Source organism: Daktulosphaira vitifoliae, unplaced genomic scaffold (assembly GCF_025091365.1).
Source record: "Daktulosphaira vitifoliae isolate Bord-2020 unplaced genomic scaffold, ASM2509136v1 Scaffold_5, whole genome shotgun sequence".
NCBI classification, from domain to species: domain Eukaryota; kingdom Metazoa; phylum Arthropoda; class Insecta; order Hemiptera; family Phylloxeridae; genus Daktulosphaira; species Daktulosphaira vitifoliae.
The window spans coordinates 17,348,405-17,371,138 of NW_026099576.1; the positions used below are offsets into that span (position 1 = coordinate 17,348,405).

At 29.7% G+C, this 22,734-nt stretch overlaps 1 protein-coding gene across 3 annotated transcripts in view; it reads left to right on the top strand.

Moving 5' to 3' along the window:
- Positions 1-22,734, top strand: part of LOC126906526 (nucleolysin TIAR-like) — a 175,894-nt gene that overhangs the window by 87,907 nt on the left and 65,253 nt on the right. Inside the window, exon 1 of one of the 3 annotated variants that reach the window (XM_050687086.1) lies at positions 19,693-20,249. The exons of the other annotated variants lie outside the window; for them this stretch is intronic. Within the exon in view, the coding sequence (XP_050543043.1) occupies positions 20,066-20,249 (184 nt within the window). The 5' untranslated portion in view covers positions 19,693-20,065. Of the gene's footprint in view, positions 1-19,692; positions 20,250-22,734 lie in introns of those variants that run through there. 3 annotated transcript variants of the gene reach the window in all.

Consider the following 22,734-nt stretch of genomic DNA (forward strand, 5'->3'; position numbering starts at 1 on the left):
TTAAAATACAATATCTTATACGAAAGTTGTCCGTCACTTTTGATATACTTTGACCTCATGATTTATTGTCTTCTTTTATAAATGAAAAATATGAAACTTATAAAATGTAGGTACAATGACGCTATATTAACTAAGTACTCACTTTACTGCACACAAATAACAAAATTCCTCAGTGTATATGTGAAATTCGGGGAACCTCTTCAAATATTTTGAATGTTTTCTAGTTTAGCTTCTTTGTGTATCAAATAACGCATTCGGCAACGTCTTTTTCACACAATACATGTAATTTAGTTTTCAGAGTAATAACACATTACGTGCCAACCGCCATTGTCAAGTTTTTCTAATATCGTGGAACGTACCCTAATTTAGCCATCGAATTTAACCAATCTACACAATCCAGAACCATCCGGATGTCACGATTTTAAACTGAATGTCCGTCAAAATTGTCTATAAATCCTTTAATTTGGACGACAGTTTCTTTTCTTAAGATCATATAGCTATACTACGAGATTCTGTCAAATGACTTTAACATCTCATACGCAAGGATTAGAGTTGGAAAAACATAGAACCAATTCTAGTTTATGTTACTGTAAATGGATCATAACGTCTATCACAGTACTTAGGTCTAAGTTGTTAAATTAAAAAAAAAAATATATATATATATACATTGAAACCCCCAAAAAAACCATCAAATATTTCACGAGGGAAAATCTTTCAAAATATTTATGCTTAAAATTAGTGAATATTCATGAATAAATCATCCTTGGACGCCTGTTTTTTATTTTTTTGAGTAATAGTGTACTATATTCGTAGATTGGACAATTTACACTCGTTTATATATCTCTCATCATTTTCGTCTCAGTACAACATCATAATATATAACTCAAGAATAGTAAAAGTATGTCGGATGAAATTTCACACAGTTGCAAAGCTAAAGACTGTTTTATTTTTACATGATTTTTTTTAATATATCATTTGAAAATAATGATTATATAATTTAATAATAATTGTTTTATGATACAAGTCGTATTATGTTTAACGACATTTTACGCTTATTGATTTTACATGTTTTTGATTTTTTGAATTGCGATTTGACAATTTGTTTTGTTTTAAACGCTATAATTTTTACGCCATTCATAAAGCTTTCTGGCCCTTGATTCAAAGAGTTCAGCCTCTTTGACGAGGTTTAAGTAAATGTGTTTTCAATTCAACAAGATTTTTATCTTCATAAGTTAAATGTTTAGTTAATTACTTTAAATATCCTCTTTATAAAAAATAAATATCACGTTGGTTTTATAGCAGAGTGACACTCTATGTAAAAGCATTTTTATTTAAAAAAAAGACGTCTAATTTAAGGCACAGACGATCGAGTAAATATATGAGTAGTGTATTCATACATTTACTGCAGTGAGTTCATTGAATCCACTTGAGTTATATGATTTGTTGCTATCACAGCTCTTCTGTATCCGCATTTATTTACCAAGAAATAATGCGTAAAGTAGATATTCCTTATGCAAGACTACGACCAGGTAATTAACATTCCTGGTCTTACCGCTTACAAACGACAGAGTGTTTTATTAATAATTAAACATTTTCTCAAAGCCCTTTGGGTTATGTGTGCCAAAAACGTTACTAGAAAATCTTAACTTCTCTGACGGTGGCACATTGTCAGGAAATTTAAATAATATCCCGAAACACCCTGGTGGGATCCACAAATCCCGCTCTGTATTACACTGTTGTGTTCAAACTTTGCGTGCAGTTGAGTGCCACGGCGCTCAAGTTAAGTCACGTTAACGTGTATGTTGCTTCCCTTTCAATTTCCTATACATTCTACGCCTTATCTTCATGACCCTCCCACTACCTCCACTAACTTTATTTACTACGACAACAAATAGCAACACATCAAACTATTGTACGCGTATAGTGGACCGCGATCTCGGCGTATCGAAGCTGATTGGAATCGCTTTCACGACTACAAAACTAATCGCTTTTGTTGTAGTTTCTCGAATAAACTTACTATGTAAGTTATGAAACTATAATTTTTCTTAAATTTGTTACGACTTTATTTCCAGATTTCTAAATTCAAAGTTAGTAAAATTAATTATTTTGATGTGTTGCAATTTTATTTTTAACATTACTACTTAATAACAAAGTATTTTTAACACTAACACGTGCAATATATTTTAGGAATGGACATTGAATGTTAATACAGAAACGATAAAATGTTTGTTTAAAACGATAGACAAGTTATAAAAATTAGGAGATGAATTAATCTTATACTACACGTATTTAATAGCTTATGATAAACTGCGGAAAGAAAATTACTTTCTGATCTTATTAAACTTGTAACTTTGTACGGTGATTTTTTTTTCGTGTTCTTCTGTTTAATTTGTTGCAAATATCACGTAAAAAATGTAACGAACAGAAAATTATCAAAAACTTTCTTAATACAATGTTATGCTTTAGGAATCATGATTTGATCATTTTATTTATTTATTTATTTGAATTTACGCCTGGTAGGCTCAAGTACAGGTTAACATAGTTTACATAATAAGTAATATACAAAATAATTGTGATATAAATATTTAGGGGAGGTACATAAGAGATCAATTATGCAAAAATGTATGAATAAAATTAATATTATTTGGACAGATTAATAATTTAAATAATAACGGTTTAGATTTGATAGATTATCAAAAATGAAATCAAAGCTTGATGTATTACCTAATGTTAAAATTCTATTAAGTGGATTATTTTTACCATAGTTTGTGCGGTGTAATTTAATATGGAAAGTAAGGCATGACCGTGTATTATATTGTGGTACGTGAAATGATACACAATCTAGGAGAGGAGGGCAGGAGATGGTACCATTAATTAGTTTAAATAAGAAAGATGTGTCTAACATCATAATTTGAAAAAATTACTAAGAGAAATATGTATACATAGTTTCTTGGCTAATATTCCTACCCTAATACGACTATAAGTGTTACCTACACCGCATATTTGTAAGCGAAGCCCTTCGTGAGTTTCCTAAAGCCGTTTCCCTAATTATTATTCTTCCTTAGATGATTCTGGGGGGTTTTAATAATTGATCAGGTTAAATGTGGTTAGCAAACAGTACGTTGCTCTACTGGGATTTCGTGTATTCCCGACTCGGCTCTGCTTTAGGATATAACAATACCGAAGCCAGGAAAATCGCCACCACTACTACTACCTCTTAATCAGCCATTGTGGTCCAAAAGTGGTAATTATGACGATGAACTCGAGGTTCTTTCTACAAGGCATTGGCAAACTTACCCTTTGAAGCAAAAGGGTTAAGGAAAGTAGAGAAAGCTCTGTATAGCACAATATACGCATATTAGTACATGCTTAAGAGCCGAACAAGTATTTTGAATGTGTTTTAACATTATGGGGGCCCCACACGCGCCCTTCTCTGTCCTCGTTGTTTACTTTTTAACGAAATAGTTAACACAAAGTTATCAAACCTTTGTAATCGCATCGTCGAAAGTACCAAAATTGATTATCATTGTTCCAGATTACATGAATCTGAGTAGAATTTCTTAATCACATCGGCCGAGTCCCATGCAAAATTACTTCCCAGACAGTTATCCGACATGACGTGCTTTCCATTTAGTTTCATGACGATCTCCAGGGACAAATTTGCTGCCAAAACTTTTTGGTCGTCATCGCCAGAAATTTCGGTTCGTTTGCCATATCTCTTTCGTTCGTTCTTCTTTTTACACGTTCATAAACTTTGTTCGTCTGCAGCGTACGCCGAACAGCTTGTGGTCGTTATATAATACTATTATATTTTTATTTTATGTACTCTTACTCAGCAGGTATCTACGTAGTTTGATAAAATATTGTTTTGAATTAAAGAAAAATCCTTTACTCGAGTTGCAGTTATATCTAAAGAAGTACATTTTCATGGAACTTTGAAAATCATTATTTCTATTTACATGTTTACTGTTTATTAAATTTTTCAATGTATTATACCTATGTTAAGAAAATTAGGAAGGTCTAGATGGGACTTAGGCTTTCAAATTCTATAACAGTCAAATACTATAACATTTATATATAAATGTTTGTAGAAATATTGCCAAGGAGGACAGAAGTTAAACCCCCAAACATTTCTTTTAAATTATATTTTTCTAAGATATCTTCGATGTATACTTTGTTTAAACTTTTTAATGTATTTAAATTAATCAAAATAAATTAGTATCCATTTTATATTGTTCAGAGACAAGATATAGGTACAAAATGGCATTTATACATTTATTTCAGTAATAGTTGTAATAGTACGTAAATAAAAATCAAGTGATTTCAATGGATTAAAAATATTTAATGATGATTTATTTGAAATATGTATAAATTGTGTGATTATTTTCACTAGTAAGATACTAACAATAGCAGATTTGTTATAGATTTATATTATAATCTGAATAACACGTATTATTACATTACATAAAAATGAAAATGTACCGCAAATAAATATATATTTTTTTATTTAAAGATTAAACATTGTTACTGGAATTAGTACATGCAGGTGAAAATTTGAACAGTGTTTAATATGATTTTGTAAGTACCTTCAATATTTTTGATACATTCAAAAATAGGGTTCAGTAATTCATAAATCCTATTATTATGAAAGAATCATTTAATAATTTTTTTTTGGCATCATCATATAATACTTTTTGTAATTCTTTCATCAGTGGAAACTGTTTAAAGGTCACTTTTATTATTCAAAAGAGAACTACATGATGATACCATCTAGTTGTAATTTTATAATTAATTTGATTCCGGTTCGATTTTCTTTAAAAATTGCGTTACGTAAATTGTTAAGATTTATATTTTTAACTCTTGCCATAGATTTTAATTACTAGTAGAATATTGATTGTTTCTAAATAATAAGGTTTTCTGAGTAGTCGAAATCATCGACATAAATAAATAATAATTAGTTTATTGTAACAATACAAGGTGTACACATATCTTAAAAGTCTTAGAAGCGAGACGACCGTGCTGTTACTGACGTTGCTCAAGTTACACACTGTTGGAACGGCCGTTGGAACTGTTGCCGGCCCACTTGAGGAAGAAGTCCCTGGAACAAAGATGTGTTAACGCACATCCAATTTGGGGTTACTTGACATGAAACCATATTCTTAAAATTCATCTTATCAACAGAATAATCTCAAATCATTTATTTTAATTCCTTTATATTTTTAAGCTCTCGAACTACCACCTCGATAAAATAATTAACAATTAATTATATGTAGTAATTCACTCATGCTCTACCAAATTTAGCCCTTTCACACAACACCAATATTTTCACATTTTAATATCACAATAATAAAAAAACCTTTACACATTCGTCCTTTTTATTGTATTTTTTATATTTTAAATTACTTCAACATCTACAGAGTGATTTAACAAATATGTAACGCAAAAAAATATAAAACATATTATAATTTTTTCTTTTAAGAAGTTAATTGTATCTTTAAAAAAACCCAGCACAGGGGGGTCGCGGCACAGTGGTGACGTGGCATAGTTGGATCAAGTATAATGATATCTGACAATGATTAAAATCACTATAAAAAAAAACGCTTCCATGCAAATCTTTAGATAGTGTTTAANAAAAAAAAACGCTTCGATGCAAATCTTTAGATAGTGTTTAATTTTAAAAAATTGGTGTATTATTCCAAAAGCTACATGATCTGCTAGTTCCTTATTAATATCCTGATTAAGATAAAATATGTCGAATGAAAAAGAGATTATTAAAAAATATTATTTCTCATAAAGAAATTGTGTTGATCCATACATTTTTCAATAAGCATTTTAAAGTAAAAAATGTAAATTATAAAATCGAGAAATTTCACACAAAAATAGCATTCGGTAACCGTTTCACCATGAAGACAAGTCCAAAGGTCAAATTTTTTTTTTTCATAATAAATTAAATAAAATTAGCTTTAATTTAAGATATATATAAAAGTTTCAGATCTTCCGGAAGATTTTCAAAAGTTAAGTTGAAAAAGTTAATTTTTTGTAAAAAAGTTGTCATTTTAAATCCCCCCTGTGGGCAGGTTAAGTGTCATATTTACAAAAAATATATACCAAATGATAGATAAAGACATCAAGCATTTATAAAAAAAAAAATTATATTGATATGTTTATTTTCAAAAAAGTTACGGCAGTATTTAGTAAAAAAAATTGAAAAAATTTCGAAAATTAGCGATTTTTAAATTTGTAATTTTTTTGGAGGTTTCCCCCATTTACGAGGAACGAGGGANTTTTGGAGGTTTCCCCCTTTTACGGGGAACGAGGGAATTTTTTTCAATTTTTAAGGGTAATGTCTTCGACTAGATACGATTTGTGATCTTTTGACGTATCATTGAAAGAAATCGGTTCGGTGAGAGCTGAGAAAAAGTGGTAACAGACACAAAAAAAACTCATCTTAGTAAAACCAATACCTTCTCAGCTTCGCATCGAAGCTAAAAAGACTAGCCTACAATAACTTTTGAACCAGTGTTTTAGAAGATATTATTACTTTTATACAAGCAAGGAAAAAGTAAAACAGTTTTATTTATTTTTATCTCTGTGCATTTATAAACCAAACAACTCCTGCCGCCTTAGTATAAAAGTGCTAATATCTTTTAAAATATTAATTCAAAAGTGCTATCGACCAGTAATCATGTTATATTTAAGCTAATTAAACATATATAAATTTCCATTTAAAATTTTCAGTTGATACTACTATAAAGGGCAGAGGAGGAACGCATTTTTTTTTTTTTTTTTTGAAATTATAAAACAGTAAATTATTAACTTCTGGAAAGAAAAAAATATAATATGATTTATATTTTTAAATATTTTGCGTGAAGCACAGTCAATCAATCACCTCATATTGTTTAGCACTAGCAAATGGTTTACAAGTCTTAAGAAACAAAAAATATTTGATCACAAGAATTAAGTAATCAAATCTGCAAAACAATAATTTTAAAAAAACTTGGATTAGGAGTAATAATTATATAATTAATAATAACTTTCTAATTTTATTTATAAACTAGTCAAAAATTAGTTAAAATAATATTACAACATTTAAGACGAAAAAAAATAATAAAATGAAAAGTTTGCGTTACAAGTTATATCTACAAATAAAGTTAACATTAATATACGAACTTTAAAAAACTCATTCTCTAATATTATACAAGTGTAATTACTAAGAATATTGTGTTTTTTTTTTGTATTTTAAAATAAAACGTATAGAAATAATATTAACAGAAACATAAATTTTAATAAGAATGATTATATAAAAATTAAAGCTAAAAGTATTATAAATTAAAAAAAAAAATTAAGTACTATTTTATGACTCATCAAATACCTATAACCAAGATCATTAAGCTTTAAACTGAACTTGTTTTAAAGTGCTTTAAATGCGTTTAAAACACCAGAATTATCAAAATTGACATTGGTTTTATAGGACATTTTAAACGTTTTAAATTTATGTTTTAAACAAATTAAAAAAAAAAAACACATTTTTAACAACCCTATGTTGATTTATTATATTAACTTAAGTAACCTGTTTGATAGCCTAAAGACGAAACTACTGTAGTTACATATTTTAAATTTTATAATGCTATTGGCTATACTTTTATACTATTATTAATATTAGAATTTTTATTTATATTATAATAATTGAGTATTAAACTAATCTTATATAAAATAACATGTTTGTATTGTTTAAACATTACATATGAGGAATCTAAATATGCAAATAAAAATTGATACCATTTTTTTGGACTTTTATGGTTTCTGAAACGATCGATTCAATTGCTGGTAATATACAATTATTTAGCCGTATCAAGATTATAATGTTTTATTCAGAACTCTTTTATTTTGATTGTATATGATAAAAAATGTAATTGTTAAAGCGATGTGCTCCATGAAATAAAAATTACATCTTTAAATAAATTGTCGATTGACTTATTCGAGTATCGTTTGAATTTTGCCTCCGATTCTCGGATTACACGGTGTATTTTAAGCGTAATAATCATAATTGATATACACGTAGACAACTAATTTCCAAACGGCGATAAACCACTGAAGTAAATCGCGTATTAATAATCTATTTTGTTTAACTTAGCCTGCACACACGTCAAATGTCAAACAAACTGACGGTGAACACGACACGTAGGGTGAAGCCTCTTTACTCTCTTACAACCACGTGTTGTATTACCACCGACAGCAATACATTGGAGTAAATTTTGTTAAGTTGGAAAACAGAAGACAATAGCTAAATATGTCCTTAGGTTACTCGTGCTTTTCTACCCCACTTGTCGGGAACTCGTACGCAGTGTCAAAAATCAATTGGTTTCCGTGTAAAAAAACGAGGCATACGTAGTAATATGTATATTATAATGTATTCGTGTCACGGTGATGGAAAAGTAACTCGTCCAAGAAACTTTATACTTGTGATATACGCGTATCAACGGAATTTAATAATAGTCGTTAGTTCGATGCAACGTCGAATGGGCCACATAAACACTCCACTTGGTTTCTTGATAAAACCGTGTTATTGCATTACACATAAAAACAGCAAGTTATAATATGGGGTTGTCTACATCGATGGAAACACGACATGCAAGTCGTAGACCAATTTTTTCTATCTGCAAAGCTCGTATATTTGTATAATAAATACATAAGACGACGACAGGAAAGAAATAATGTAGGCTTAACTTACCCTGTACCTTCCCAACATCGCTTTCGGATAGTTTAATGTAAGCGAATTAAATGGGTAGTGGCATAAGATGCGGCAACGGTCGCGTGTGTGTTTTATTGGATATCCGTTTCCGGTAGTGACCCTTTGCCCGTTTGTACCGGCTGGTACCATCGCCATCGTAGTCTCCTCTCTTGTTTAGATTCTCCCATTATTCCACAAAATGTTTATTTAACCTAACCTTGTCATCATTTTTTCTATGTTTCACTCCGCGTGTATCAATACGTATCATATTTACCTTACGTAATGAGACATCATAAATGATTTCAAACGGTTCATAGTTATATTAATGCTAAAAATGCTTAAACATAATAAAATAATATTTCAACGTCATTGTTGATGAGTTTAAAATATTACGTTGAATTGTATACACCAATGAAACATTATGTTTATATATTATTTTAATAATGTGAATTTTTATAAATCTAATAGCGGGTTATTTTAATTTTAATAATCCTCTACATATTCGCTTGATTGTCGCGTATCACATTAATATAGTTTTTTAAATTTTATATACATTAAACACTCAATATGAGTTTTATTCGTTTTATTTTTAGTTATTATAAGCCGTTGCACTCATCTAAACAATTTTGAACCTCTGAACAATTTAGTTTTTAGTTTAAACTGATAAAACATAGTTTACGATCCTCGACATCTTGATTGCGTTTACGTGGTTTAGATATAAATTTTTTTTATTTTAAAAATTATACATTGACTAAATCTTAAATAGGTCACACGAATTATGTTAATGGTTGGCGGTGTTTACATGAACGCTAAATAAATTATATTGTTTTAGAGGAGTGTGCCTAATTTAAGGACTTCTATGATAATGATACAATATTTGTATACATAAACAATACGCCGGAACATTGAAAAATTAAATATTACATTACAAACATGATTGAATATTTTATTATTTATAATCAATTACAACTTGTGCATAATACACTATTAAAAGTAATTGTTCGGTATTATAATAGAATACGAAATGTGGTGTAAATACTTCTCATTAATGCCCCGAGCCAATAATAACAAGCTGAAATTGCATTGAACGTCAACTAATAAGAATTTTTAAAATGCAACATTTTATGTTACTACAGTTTAGTTTCTTTTTCGACAGCCACTAACTTATTTATAAAATTAATGTAATTGAAATCATAATAAACTCAAGTTATGAATGTTTAAAGCGAGCTTCCAAAAGTTTTTAATTTAACGATAATGTTGAGATCACGATCATGTTTACCTCACTTTCATTTAAAATTTTTGGGGCAAAAATCTCTTTAATTGTTTTCAACTCTCATGCCTAAAGTAGAGGTTGGGGAGGTTTTTGAGGAATGCGAAGAAAAGTAACAAAGAAAAGAAAAAATTGAAAACTTTTCAACTAAATGATATTCCCAACCGTTGCCCATTCTTTTCTTTTCCCTTCATTTCTATTTATTCGAGCAATTGAATGAAAATACCTCGTTAGAGTAAATGAGCGAGGACGTGGTTCTTCGCATCACAAAATCGCTATAAAATAAACCACGTTGGCGACAAAAATGACAACAACGTGATGATTTATTTTTATGCGTCTCTGGACTATACACGTCGTTTACATTAAATACAAGACTTTGTAATTCAAACAATACAAAAATGTACATCCCAGTAATTCACATTGGTAAAGGCTTCTACTGACGAGCAATAATACAATTATTTAACAGATGAATAGCAATACATTAAAATGCTCCTTCTGAGAAAAAAATTTAATTCAGATGACTTGTAATAAGCTGAGATATACAGAATGTCACACCGTGTTCTGACATCCTTAATAACTTTTAACTCAGCGAATATTTTGTGTCACTCTTCTTTTGTTAATATTGGGCTACATTGAAAGCATATTTTTTATTATTTACCTCTAATAAAAAAAAATAAATAAACAAAGGGGAGAGATAGCGAACGAATTTTTCCTATCCCTTTGTTAAACTTGATCTTACCAAGCTGACTAATTTTTCCGCTTGTTAGCATTGGGTTGTTATTTAGCAGCTGTTAACGGCTATGCCGGCAATATAATTAATAGATATTTAAAGAGCCTTCTACTGATATTTTTTAGGTATGATATACATTTTTGACAATATAGATATTATTTTAAAATACTAATTTTTTGAGTATTTTAAAATTAAAATTAAAAATATTTTAAACATGACTGCAAATTATAAGTATTTAATTTAATTTTGTTTTAAGAATCTCAAGTTTATGTTTTGTAGGTTTTTGTATAATAATGCAGAAATAGTTATGGTTTTAAGGGGAGATTTAATTCCTAATCCCACTAAAACTATAACATTCGAAAAAACAATACTAAATTTTCTAATTAATTAATAAAACTGTATTCTGGGTAATGATTTGTTTAGAGCGATTTGATAAAATTTATAAACGCATATAACTCACAGCCTTATATGTACATAATAATGTTTATGATATAATAATGAAATATTGCCATTAAATTAATAAATGATTATTATAAAATTATTAAATTAAAATGAGTATATGATTAAAAAATAGAGATAAATAGTACAGTAACATATCTATAAAACTTTTAATACTATATTTTCTATCTTATGCTATTAAAACTAAGAAATACATTTTAAAATTTTTTAGAGAATCTTACCTGATAAATTATGGCTGTTATTACAAATAAATGATTTTTCGTTAAAATTACGGAGTTCTATGAAAATTATTGTTAGGCAACCATAATATATAAAGTGCAAATTTAAAGGAATAATGTTAAAATGTATTTCTTAGTTTTAATAGGATGTGATAGAAAAATAAAATAGAATACGTCTTAGATTAACTAGAATAACTCTATCTTTGATATTATAAGTTTTATGCATATTTTGCAACAATTTTTTATCATTATTTTTAAATCATGTGCCCATTCTAAATAATTATTAATTATACGGCAATATTTCATAATTATATTGTAATCGTTGTACAAATAACATTATTTATAATGTTTTTAAGGTTTTTTTTTTCAAGTATTTGAATATCGAATTTTTTTTTGGATATATTTATATAATCATTTATATTAGCCGAAATGTAAATCACGTTGAAAAAACATCATAAGAAAAATCTTTCTGCATCTTTCATTTATTTCGTCGGCATAGCTGTTAACACCCGCAAAGTAACAACGAAACATTAACGAGCGGAAAAATTAGTTTGTTAGGTAAGCTGGAGTTTGATAAAATGGATAGGAAATATTCGTTTGCTCGTTTCTCCCGTCTGTTCATTAATAATTAAGACCCCTATTATAAGGATTATGATGGAAAAATATATAATAATAAAAATTAAATGTGAAGAATACAAAATAAACTTTTTACACCGCTTTGGTAGATATTTGCTGCCATCGTTAAATATGATTTCTCTCGGCATGTCGTTCGTCGCCCTCTCCGTAGCTTAATGGCTAAGTACTAAGACTTAATTAACCCCTCTCCACCAAGCGATTTTTCTGGTATTCCGGTAATTAACAGAGTTGCTGTAAGTCACCAACACTGTTATCTATAAATGCAAATAATGTCGAGAGGTTTCACAGAAACGTTATAAAATGCTTGCTTATCGTATCAAGACTCAGCAAGTACACATTGTTGTGTACTTGTGTTGTTTGCAGAAGAAATGTAAACCGGAATCGAATCTCTATTATCGACCGCCGACAGTATAATGATCGTCATTAAAAAGTCTTATTTACATATTTTTTAATTTAAAAATATCCCAGTAAAAATTCTGATCCTTTAAGTCACGGGAAAAACACTTTGAAGGGTTTTCATCCATTTTTATTTCCTGTTTTCGTTCTAAACACTGTTGAAAAATTTAATGATACAGAACGAAATACCTGTTTACATTCAAGATTAATTTACCATATTTTTTACATACTTAAACATAACAATTTTGCTTAACTAAAAGTGCTTTGATCTTCTCAGGGGCGAAAATATAGAAATACTTTCACAAATACATTATTGAAAGTCGTTTAATACAAACATTGTGGTTGATAAACACTATTAATTGAAAACCAAATTGTAGACTATGACCAAATAATAAATCACCAAATATGTTGCGAAAAGGGGTCATCACGCATAAAATGTGTAATGTTTCAGATAGGTTGAAATTGTAAGCTTTAAATCAAAAAATTACTGAGGTAAAAAATAGTTGAAAATATTTATAAACATAAACAATTTATATATTAACAAAAAAATAAAATATGTATTTTATAAAGCAATAAACATGAGGTTTCAGTGATTAGTAACAACAGTAACTTACATATTTAAGAAATTAATAAACAAATTAGTCCTGAAGGTTATAATTTTACAAATTTAATAGCATCCAGTTTTTTGAGATTATTGAATTATTAAAAAATATATTTTTTGATTTGATTGATTATAAAATAAATTTAACCACTTAAATAACACAAAAACTTTTCTAGAATCATATAATATTAAGTTTATGGCTATTTTATTTTACGAATAAAACATTTACCATAAAATGTGAATCATAACTTTTTAATTTGAATTTTGTTTAAAAATTATTAATATTATTACATAAATGAAGTATCAGAATCGTTACCTTAAAATTTCCGTTATAGTTTTGCACTTAACTATCGTACATCGCACTTGTAAATTTTAAAGTATGTGTGTCACAGACTTTTCATTTAGTCTGAACAAAGTGTACGACGAGATTATCTTGTTCGCCAAAAAATAATAATATTACGAAGTAAAGATACAATAATGTATAATTTAATAATGTTTACCCATGAAAAAAAATAAGAACAAAATCATTTGAATTATTTTTTCTATCATATTACCCAACTAGAAATAATGGATCTTATTTAAAAAAATAACATTCCAAAAATAATAGTTATTACTTTAGGAGAAATTTAGTGATCAATGACAAATCCAATATCTCTATACATTTATTTTTCATATTATATAAAATAATATATTATATTATATATATAATAATAGAATCTAGAGTCTAAGTTGTAAGTATATATTATAATAAAACATAGCAACTATGGTTGCTATGGTTTTAATCAGTACCATATAAATAAAAAATTCATAAATTAATAAATATTAATGAACGTTGTTGTTTATCGATTGAGGTTATAATCAAATTCGCAGAAACAACAAACGTAAGATTTTACAGAAAACCATAGCCATTAACCCATTTGACTGGTAAGGTTTAATAATTCCTAAAGTTCCGAGTAAAATGTACCTTTCTTATTTAAGAAATGGTTGCCATCTAAGTCTTTCTGCTAAACCTTATTACGGTAACTCTTTAAGTCGAAGGGTTTAATCGTGTCCCACAGTGTAAATATTCCTCGGGTATTGAACTTATTATACAACATTATTGTTGTTATGCAAAGCGTCTCGATATCTAACATTAAAAAATGATGAGATTTCTTCGGGGCAACGTTATAACGACATTGCATTATAACAGCTCTTCAAATTTCCTTTGTTGAGGCTGTGTAAATACCCCATCGTTTATGATAATTACTTTTTTTTATCTATTCACTTAATCATTGCTGCTATAGATACTTTACCTGTAATGCACTTTTAGGGGCGTTAACAATGATGTATTCAACAATTAAATACAAAATTCATTAGAGAAACAATAATGCAAATAGATTGTTTTTGTTATGCTGACTTCTAATTTATTAAAAAGAATTATATTTGCTAAGATCAAACTGCAATACGTAATTATCTAGCTTATAAAATAGAAAATTGTGTAATTAAAAAATGATGGGTTGGTAATAACTTTTGGACCAGTATTTCAGAAGTTAATAACATTTTTATATCCAGACGGGAGGAGGAGTGAAGCAAATAAATGTCTATTGATAAAAATAGTAGCACCCACTGGTCACTCTAGTCGTTCAATTAAATTATTAATAACTTCTGAAATACTAGTCCAAAAGTTGTTATCGACCATTAATTTTCTTAATTAGATCATTTTCTTTTCATAAGCTATTTAAATACGTATGATGCCATTTCATAAAATAAACTTGACACCCCTATAAGACATAAGGGACAAATATAAAAAATATTTTGTAACAGATAAATACATATGTAACTAATAAAAACCAAAAAAAAAAAAATTATTATTTTAAGAGACATTGAGTGTCTAGTGTTAAAAGAATCACTTTGATAATATATATATATATACTTCACAAACAAATTAGATATTGTAATTTATTTTAATTTTTTTAAAATTATATTTCATTAAATGTAATATTTAATTATGTATAAAAATAAATGTTATTTTTGTAGCTCACTTTTGTTTTTTGACGTAGAGAGTTCTCCTCTCGACTTGCATTTGTCACATTTTTAAAGAGAGTTTGCTTTTTAAAAACTTTTACGCTGTTCTTCAGAAGTTTTTAATATTTGACTTGTCATGTTAATTAGTTATTATACAGATTATAACAAGTACTGTAATAATGTTATCAAAACAATTTTAATACGTCAGAATTTAATTAGATCTATTTTATGAAAAAAGCAAAATTAATTTAAATAAAAAATTATATTATTAAAACTGGTGCTTTCTGAAACACTGATATTAAATTAAATACGAGCATAAATTACTTAAAATGTTTATAACTTAATAAATATCTAACGTTAATTTTTATACGTCAAACTGGATTTCTTCCTGTTGTTTACTCATTCTGTGAAACGCAATATGATCTTTAGCTTTTATAAAATTATTTATATTAAAACGATTTAAGTTTAATTACTTTGTGTTTTGTATTTTTGTAATTGTATCAAAAAAAAAAAGAAATTTTTTTTTTTATTGTTTAAACATTTTTGTCAAGGAACTATATTTTTTTGATTTTCTGTTAACTGATGAAAGTAAAGAAAACGGCATGAGTATCACACTGGTCCCTTTACACATCTAATACATTTCTGATAATCATCCTAGAAATCTTAGCAACTAGTTTTATATTCTCAGTGTTCAACCATTTTGTTGCTTTTACGGTTGTACGGCTAAATATTTTGGCGTTTTGACAAAATTGAAAAATAAAAGTCTGATGAAAAGCGTACATTATACGACTATAGATAGAAAAATGTTAAAAATAATTTTACAAAACAATTTACTGAACTGCCACTGATACAATATTATTTACGTCTTTTTCCACTTATTACTATCTAGTGTAGGGTATGTAAGCATAGAACACCACACAAGTAATATCTGTCATCCCTTCAACCAGTTAAATGGACTCATAAATTGCCAGGAAAATTACTTATTGTTCTTGATATTGCCATTTTTACCGGCATTAACATGTAATATTTCAATTTTGTTCGATTCGTGCACGAAACGTGGTTTTAAAAACAAAAGTAGACTTTTTGTTTCGCTACCAACATACGTTCTATATCTTCTTATGTACTATATTTTGTGATTATTACATTATTTATTGCAAACACACAGTAATATACTACGTATTAATGTACAAATAAACTTTAGCGGTTTTTACGATTTCTCGGGATTCATACAACAGTTGAACAAAATATTTGTAAAATTATTTTTATAAGCCGTTAAGAACATCTTACAAGCTCTGCCCATAAATACTCATCATTTATTTTATTTATCTACAAGACGGAAATAGTAAAATTAAAAAAAGACCATTTGCTGCATAACAATAATTTTTTTTTACTTTTCAAAATATCTCTTAACTATTTCAAACAATATCTATTGCAACTAGAAATTATTACTTCACTTTTGCACACGTTTAATAAATGAGTTTTTTTAAATGTATTTCTGATAAAAAACTTTACATACTACATTGCTACACTATACGTGCAATTATTAATAAAACAGTAAGTAATTCTCTAATGACCATCAAGAACAATTATCAACAAATTAGCCAACTTGGGGCTGTGGTTAAACTCGGAACAGTTAAATATCTTTTATTACATTAGTCCTATCAATCTACAGCACTAGTAATAAAATGATTTCTAGTCTTGTTAAGAGACACAAAAGATTTATTCAGAAAAATAAAGTGATGGAATTTGTATAATATTTAACTGTCCCATGTTTTGCCACCACCCAAAATTAGTCCATTTGTCGGTACATCCATTTTGTTGAATGAGACTAGTAGTTTAATTTTTGTGTCTACTAAATCAATTAATTAATAGAAAAAAAAAACAATTTTCCTTTGTAAAATATACAATTTTAAACATTTATACAGAATACAAATAAAATAAGGTCCTGATGATGACAACTATAGTAGCTACAGCAGTAACGTAGCAATAGAGTATAAATTAAATAGTTCATTTGTTCATTAACTAATTGGGTTTACTTGAGTTTTTAAACTAGACTTATTTATGTAGGTATTGCATACAGTGTACTCACAAAAGTACAATATTAAAAGAATTTTTCATAAATATTAAAAGAAACAATTCATTTTTCTTTGAAATATTTTACAATCATAGCTTAATGTTTCTCAATCACGTAAAATTTATTATTTTCTTTTATTATATTCATCGGAAATAATTTTTTATACTTAAGTAATTTTTTTTTTCTTTCTCGAAAAAATCAATAAATAAAATTATGTTTCAGTACACATAGTGTATAACATACTATGTAATATGTAACGGAAACTATTTCTTTTATTCAATGAACCTCAATAGAAATAATACTATTCATATAATGTTTGTTATAGTTAACCATTTTATAATCTATACATAATTAAAATATTGCATAAATAGTTTTTCTCAAGAAGTACTTGTGATATTTAAGTATGATTTACTAGTTCAAAATTTGGATAAAATGAAATTCCAATATAAGCATTTTGATCCTTTACATTGGTTTGTTATGAAAAGTTAATTAATTGATCGCACACTATTTGTGACCAGCTTATAGACTTACTGAGAAGTAATTTTATTTTTCACACAAACGTTTCATCTATTATATTCTAGAGGAGTATTATTTTTGTCCTATAGGCTTTTGAGAGAAGTAATTCATTTTTGTTTGTAGGCCGCGTGGGGATAAATCAAAATGTGGCCATGTGATAAATTCTCTGTTTGGTCTTTTGTCACTTGTAAGTTTTAGAAAAGGTTCGAATTCAAATGTCTAAAAGGAGACCAGGTGTAGTTTCGAAGACAAAATACAATTTTTTTTTGTATTTTGACATTCAAATATGCAGTCACCCTAAACACGTATTCTAATCAAATAATATCCTAAACTCAAAGGTGTTTAGGTGCATTCTTTATTTCTCATAAGTGACTCGTAGTTGTATTTCTTTTTACTTCTTAAAAGTATATTTTTTTAGAAGTATAGCTTTAGATAAGATTCAGGTTTATGTTCTTACTGAACAATTACTCTCTGCTAATTAATATTTAAAAGCAGATACATAGTTTCTAATTGAATTACAATAAGTAATAAGAAGTAAAAAATATCAACAAATTTTCTTTTATATCCCATGAAAATGGATTGAAAACGTGGAATAAACGAATTTATTCGAAAATTGTATGAAATATCGTTCTATATATTGCTTAATCACTTAAGTCAATACAAAATCGCAAGTATATTCTGAGGGTAAATTGTTTTTGCAATGAAATATACAGAAGAAAGTATTTTTGACTCTATCATTTGCGATTATACTTATGTTACATTATTGTGTACATTTATCTCGTAGAAGATTATGTAAATTATGAATCATATAACCCTTCCCTCTTTCCGAGACAACTTGAACTTTTCTCGGATTTGTTATCGATTCGACTTGTCAGCGTGCAAAAATTATCAAATTAATAAAACAATTTATGCGTTGCAATAGAACGCGTGCAGCTATAAAGTTGCTCGAGTTTTAACACAGCAAGAATATTTGCATTATTTTTAATATCGCGTCAACATAATGAATTATTATGTGCTATACTTTTAAAGTCGTAAAAATTTCAGTTTTCATAACGACAGTACTGTTATTCTTCCTCTTCTGTAGTTCGCTGTTATTCTTTAACATGTATATAGCCGTTCATCTCATATTTATATAAATTGAATTAGCATTTACACATATAATATTATGACTTAAAACTAACTTTTCCTACAAATAAACACAGATGTTGATTGTTCAAATAGTTCGTCAGACTTTTTTTTATCAAACAATGATAACCAACAACATTCTTGTGTTCTTTTTATCATTGTAAAGCTATCAAAAATATTTTGGCTAAATTTTTGAAATTCCATGTAAACTTATTTACAAACAAATTATTCCATCAGGAATTCAAGTTTTAATCATCGTATTGTTTATGAAATTTATTTCAAACGAAGTGATGACTCTTGAAGCGCCCAGTACGTTACTTTTAGCAACACACTGTTATTGAGAGTAGCCTTATAAAAAAAAAAAAGCAGAAGAATAAAACCATATAAAATCTAAATCTCGTGATAAATGCAAATAAAAATTATATTTTCTTGCCTGCACTTATGTAAAAAAGGGAAAGGAGACAGTATCGATTATTATAAATTCTAGATCACCTGAAATCGGCCTTTTTTCAAGTATAGATGAGTTTTAAATACTCCACGGCAACCCCTTCGCGAGGTGCGCATTTAAGGTATTGCACGAGGGTAATATAAAATTGCCGACATTATATGGCAAGAAAAACGGCCATGACGCGAAGACAAGGCGAGCTCGTAGAATGGTGTGGCCTGAAATACATCTGAAACGATCTGTGTCTGAACGAGGTCAAGAACACCAAGGGGTGTCGTACAAATAATGTGAACATGATGTACGACGACAGAGAAGGGATGGGCGAGGCGATGGAAAAAAAAATTATAGTCGGCTACCCTTGAATGATTTTGCGCCAACTGGGCATCCACGGGGTGTCGACAGTAGGGCAGCAGAGGGCACTACAATCGGCGGTCGTCTGCCTTCGCTGTCGCCACAGTGCCGCGCTACCCGACTTCAGGGGGTTGTTTAACCGTAGTCGCTTTAGTCCGAACGCAGTCGTCCCGTCGTCGCGACCTCTGCCGCTCGTCGTCAGTGGCTACTACTTTACATCTGGTCCATTACATTACAGCGGAAAAAATATTGTTCTTGACTGTGTTGCACTTGAGTTTTTCTCTACCAAAAGTGATCTCGTCAAATTATCGGTTAGTGTGTATTGTTTTTAGTTTTCATTAGAACGCCCGTAATCGGTCACGTCGTCGTCTGCGTATACATCCGTCGGTCATGTCGACAAAACGAAAGTAAGCCGCCAGAGACAGCCGTGAACGCAACTCAGCCAATCTTCATCGACCTACCCGATCCATTCGAACGCTAAAAAATCGCCCATTAATTTCACTGTTAATATGCTGGCCATGTCCACGCTGATGATGCCAGCGGCTACAGTGACGACAATGACGAATCCGGCGCCCATAGCGATCGCTCAACCATCCAAATTCGAACCAAAGTATATACTAAGCCATAATCCGGCGCCGCCAGCACCTATGCCTGCGTCGGCGGTCTTGTCACAAGTGTCCATCAACAAGTCAGGTAATTTTAGACCGAGTTAAACTAGTAGTCGATGTTTACCGCCAAAACCTATTATCACAATGTCTACCCGTATGAGTAGCCGGTAAGTCACCGTGACCGCGCGACCGTAACAAATGCCAGTCGCAGTGTGGTCACAGCCGTAAGATTCCGGTGAATACTGTTCAAACGCTGTTTTGGCCTTTTCTCTTGCGATTTTCGGTTAAGTGCGGTAACACTTCGGCATTTTACTGTAGGAAAAATGCGCTGCAGGCCAGAACTGCGGGGTATCGTTTTACCAGAAGTTTTACATTCCATTGAAATAAACTGAACGGACATATTATTATTACACGTTATCCAACCTTCGATACTTTTCGCATAAAAAGTTTATTTTTTATATTTTATTAAAAAAAAAAAAAAATGAATTTTATTATTCGCTTTAAAATACCGCCCTAGTTGACGTTTTTAGTGTTATTTCCAATAAAACGATATTTTTCTTACTGTATTCTCGAGAAAAAAAAAACAATTATATCTAAAATCGTGTTTTCGTCGATATTTTTAATATTTTTGCTCATATCACTAGAAAAAGTGGCAATTCGAGTGTCAACATTTCGACATAAATTCGACATCACTTTGTGTGAAATTTTTGTTTGGACCACTGAAAAATTACGCCCCGATAGGAGAGGGTATGGAAATGTTTTCAGACCAGTAAGAAGAGCTTAAGATATTCTAAATGCTCGTGTATAATAATGTACTTATATACACATGGCATGAATGAGATATAAGCTACTTAAGTCTTTGGCTAGTTAAACACACGCTGTAGTTTTCCGCTGTAGAGATTAAATTGTTGTAAGGTTTAACAAAACCCATTAATGTTTTCCAGTTAAACGGTCGCCGTAACCACACGGAGTCACAAATTAAAAAATACGGATATACATTTTTTTCTATTCTATTGTTGTAACAGAAAACCCCAACGAGTTGATTAATATCTAATTCGATCGTTAAAAACGTTTACTATGTGAACGTTTTTCCACGAACATATTAAGCCAACGCTGCCGTACATTTGATGATTTTCACAGGGTAAATTTGAGCGAGTCGCGAATAAAAATAGAATAACTAAAGCAGTCGATTATACTACCCCCTGGGAACAATAAACTATTCCAAGTTAAAACCGTCATATTTTTTATTGCCATCCGTCGCTGTTTTAAAAATGACGTATGACATATTTTAAACACCGTCTTTTTAATAGTAAACAATTTATATCGAATCTAGAAAATTTAATATTGTTTACGCAGTCGGGACCTTTTCGAAGTTTATCACTGCCGCACTTATAAGTTCCTCGATCGGCTATCGATTTGAAAAGGGAGAGTAAAAACGCGTTAAGCTCTCCATAAAATGTATTTCGTTCCTCCGAAATGAGCCTGTTGATTAGTGTAGAGGCGGCGTACCCCAGTAAGTATTATTCATTTTGTGTTCATTGTCATTGTCGTTTCCAATGAGAACCAGACAGTGAAATTTTTCTCATCCGAGTACGTTCCACACGAAACTCGATGGGGGAAATGGCCATCAGATTCCCCCGGGGTCAAAAAACGGCAAATGGAAAAACCGTATATTGCACCTGCCCCATGTGCCGTATTGATTTCTCGACCCTCTTCTTCGAGCCGGTTTTCTCTGTTGCTCGGACGAACTGTACGTCTTTAGCGGAATAACGTTGCCGAATTGCGGCTACGAGTAATTTGAATAAAAACAGAAGCGAAAACTGTTTTTGTACCGATGTGTTTTTAATGCCTTCAAACGACCATAATAATTATTATGCGGTAGGTACGCCAGAGATAATTAGACGATAGCAGATGGCAGAGAAACGAACAAAAATATTATTCGCAAAACGCAAATATAGTTGTTAGTTTTTTTTTTAATGTATTTGCAGAGTGGAGCGGTCGTTGTAGTGCTGTCGTGCGTATAATTAAGTTTACGTTCTGGCCGTTTTGTTTGTGCGATATAACTTTTCATAAAAATAGTCTTTAAACTAATTGTTAAACACTAAAACCAGAACAACGACAAAAAATATCGCCCACTGCACCGTTAAAAGTATAATTTCAAGCAACGTTTTCGTTGCTATAATTTTTTTTGTCATGACTATCCACCAAGGAAACAATAAACTTGAATTCACCTCCGCTTCTACCCCTCAGGCTTGCTCTTTTAGGGTGAACAACCCGCCTGCGTTAAAGACGCGTATATTGTAATGTATTGTAACGATTCACTGGCAGTACTAACTGCTTTACCAGTACCCCAACATAGCGACTATCGGAGTCTCCGTACCGACCCAGTTGAACGTACCCATTTCGAATTAATATTTTCTACAGTTTCTTTTTTACTTACGCGTCGAAACGTTTTTATGTGGATTGCTCGGCACTTATTATTCACTTGGTTCGACCGTACAAGTAATTTCCACGTTAATCTAAGTTTGTACATAATTCAACACATCGCCGTCGTAGTTCGATACCGTACT